General features: G+C 34.9%; 1 protein-coding gene across 1 annotated transcript; it reads left to right on the forward strand.

Annotated features, from left to right (window-relative positions):
- The first annotated feature begins 1,228 nt into the window (after positions 1-1,228).
- On the forward strand, positions 1,229-2,443 carry LOC112022700 (F-box/kelch-repeat protein At3g06240). Its single transcript, XM_024055320.1, has one exon. The coding sequence runs from the start codon at positions 1,229-1,231 to the stop codon at positions 2,441-2,443; it is 1,215 nt and encodes a 404-aa protein (XP_023911088.1).
- Positions 2,444-3,254: the final 811 nt, after the last annotated feature.

Here is a 3,254-nt window from a genome sequence, read left to right on the forward strand (position 1 = left end):
CTCCAAACCCCTCCAAATCCCTCCTCCTCATTCCTTAAAAAACTTCCAAACAAAGTAATTGAATTACTCTCTCTCCCTCTACTCTACTCCCCCTATTTTTTTAAACAGGCCGTTACTTTGTGAAACATCTTTCTTCTCTATCTCACGCCATTATACTCTTTCAAAAAAGCTGATTTGTAATTTTTTTTTCCTTTTTTTTTATTTAGAGGATTTTTTTTAAGATTATTTTAATGTGTTTGAAATTTTAAAATAGAACATGTGATGTAAAGTATATTGTAAAATGATATGGTAAAATTTAAATAAAAAAAAGTTTTAATTGGTCAAAATAGCATTTAGCATAACACAGCTAATGCTAGTACTCTCATGAAGTAAGGATTTTGGTATTTAGTGTGTCAAATGCTAAAAATTTAACATTTTTTAGCATTTGGCATACCTGATGTTAATGCTCTAGGACCTGCATTTTAGTTTTGATCGCAATTGTGTAATTTCAGCTAAACTGGAGGCAATTGGTAAAGAATAAACATAAGGTAGTCGTGTAACTTTGGGTAATTGGAAATGGGTTGGCCCGAGTTATTTGGGTTCAATTTAGGCTTAGGTTAAAATTGGTTTTGATTTGGTCCCGAAGGGTTTTGGACTAATCCAGGGCTAGGTGACTTGTGGCTTTTTGGGTTTGATAAAGATAGATTTCAAGGGTTTGATTGGGTTTGTATTGAGACAGGCTTTAATTCAAAAGTGGGCATGGGTTAAACTGCATAATGAAATAGTTCAATTTGTTTGAAAATTGGGTTGGACCAAAATAAATGGGACTGGATTAAAAGATTTGGGTATTGGTTGAAATGGGTCTCTGCGAGTTGTGTTATCGGCAACATTGAGGTCGGCAGAAATTAGGTTTGATCTATTTTAAATGGGTAGGGTTGTTTATTGGGTTCTGTGGGCCTTGGTCCGTGGGTCTTTTGATTGGTCCGCCCGCTGAATATAAGTTCTTAGATATTAACGTATAATAACTAAAAGACTCGAGCCTAGGCTGCCAAGCCGACTATATATATATATTTTTTTCAGAACAACTTGCTAATCCGATAACATATAGGAGTAGGAGTAGGAGCAGGAGTAGGAGTCATCCTACTACAAATACAGAACCCTAGAGCTGTTTTGGTGGCACCACTTCTTCGCACTATATATAAAGCCATAGCACAATCTCAAATTCTGAGAGACGTAGAGAAACATAAATATGTCAAACTATCTCCCGGAAGACGTAATTATTGAAATTCTTTTACAATTACCTGCAAAGTCAGTTCTAAGGTTCAGGTGTGTATGCAAGACATGGTGGTCTATGATATCAAGCCGTCACTTCGTAACCCGCTACCTGGCTCGCAGCAACCAACACCGACCATCTTACCTTCTCTTTCGTCATTATGATCATAAGGAACGTTTTACTCTGCACCCTTCTGATGATCTATTCCCTTGTAGCAACCCAGCCATACATCCTCTTCCCCATTTAAAAGGGGATGAAATACAAGAGAGAAGAAGTTTCTTTGAATACCCTTCAAATTTCACTGAATTGCATTGCCCATACAAGCACAAATATACCTTTCCCTCATACTTCAACATTATCGGTTCAGTTAATGGATTGATTTGTCTCGCCAATAATTATACCGTTGATGGTGCCTATCATCTCTGGAACCCTTCTATTAATAAATTAGTCTTACTTCCGTATCCAAACATCAGGAAAAAGACTCATGGTCAATATAGGTTTTCTCTTGGGTTTGGATATCACGCTCCTACTACTGATTACAAATTGGTCAAATTTGTGTACTTCGATGATTTTGTTCCACCTGTGGTTGAAATCTATACCCTTCACACTGGCGTGTGGCGCTTTGTTATTGGTCCTGACCTTCAATACATTGTTGGGAATACATCAGTATTTGTGAATGGGGCACTCCACTGGTTAGCCCGCACCCAAGAAAAGTCAATATTTTTTCAAAATTTGATTTTGTCATTTGATTTGGGGGATGAGGTTTTTCATGAAGTTCTTCTACCTAAGATTTTAGAGGAAAGCTGTCCAGGAAAGAAATTGGCTATTGCAGCACTTGATGGATTACTTGCTATACACGGAGGCCAATTAGAGTATTATGGCGACGATGGATGGGTGGTGAAAGAGTATTCTGTGTGGGTGATGAAAGAGTATGGTGTTGTGGAATCTTGGACTAAACTATATACTATTGATATTGGTGAAAGATTTGGTGAAAGATTTATAAGGGTGGTAGGTTTTAAAAAAAATGGTGACATTCTAGTGGCTACGCGTGATTCTCGTGGTGACTTGCTTTTATACGAACCAATTAGTCAAAGAACTTGGAAAATTTACATTCACGGCCTTTCAAATTCTTTCTATTTGGATAATTATGTAGAAAGCTTGGAACTATTGGATGCAACAGATGGAGTTTAATAACAAGGACAATGAGGATGGCAAGATATACTATACCAATTTCCCTTAGTTGTCTTGGCATTTACTCAAGTTTCAGTGTTAGCCACACCCTTTGACAATGTTGTTGTGACTAATTAATTTGTTTGTTTTTCATTTTTCATTTTTTTTTGGAGAAGAAAAGATATTTAGATTAATTTGTTTGTTTTCCAAATAATTTTTTTAGAACTCTATAATGATTTTTTATATGTCTATCATTTTCCATTTCAATTGGAAGAAAGATAAACATTTTCTTTATTGAGTTAGAATGTTAAAAAAATAAAAACTAAAAACTAACCACAAAAATTGTTAAATTGGTAAAGAGCATAAATTTTCTCTATTTTTTGAAGAATTAAAAATGAACAGTAGGTGTAAAATATGAGACATAGAAATAGAAAAATGCCAAAAAAAAAAAAAAATATATATATATATATATACACACACATATAAGTAATCAAATTACATAATTGAGAAAAGAAACCAATGGCTGATACTTGATATTCCAAGTAAGAGGAGAAAAGTATAATTAACATCATAATATTTTATTTTTTTTAAATGGTTATATGTGTCAACTCATAACATATGATGGCATTACAAAAAATTAGGGCTATCTTGGCTTTTTTAAACCATGACTATAGCCCCAAAAAGAGCTAGTATAGACCAAAATGCCCTATCCCAGTGCTTTTTTTCCTGGCACTCTGTACCGCTATCCAAGTAGTGTGACAATAGGTCTGACTAACCTATACCAGCTATTTTAAAACTGCTGGTATAGGTCCCGGTGGTTTCGAAACCATAT

Source organism: Quercus suber, unplaced genomic scaffold (assembly GCF_002906115.3).
Source record: "Quercus suber isolate HL8 unplaced genomic scaffold, Cork oak 2.0 scaffold_184, whole genome shotgun sequence".
NCBI classification, from domain to species: domain Eukaryota; kingdom Viridiplantae; phylum Streptophyta; class Magnoliopsida; order Fagales; family Fagaceae; genus Quercus; species Quercus suber.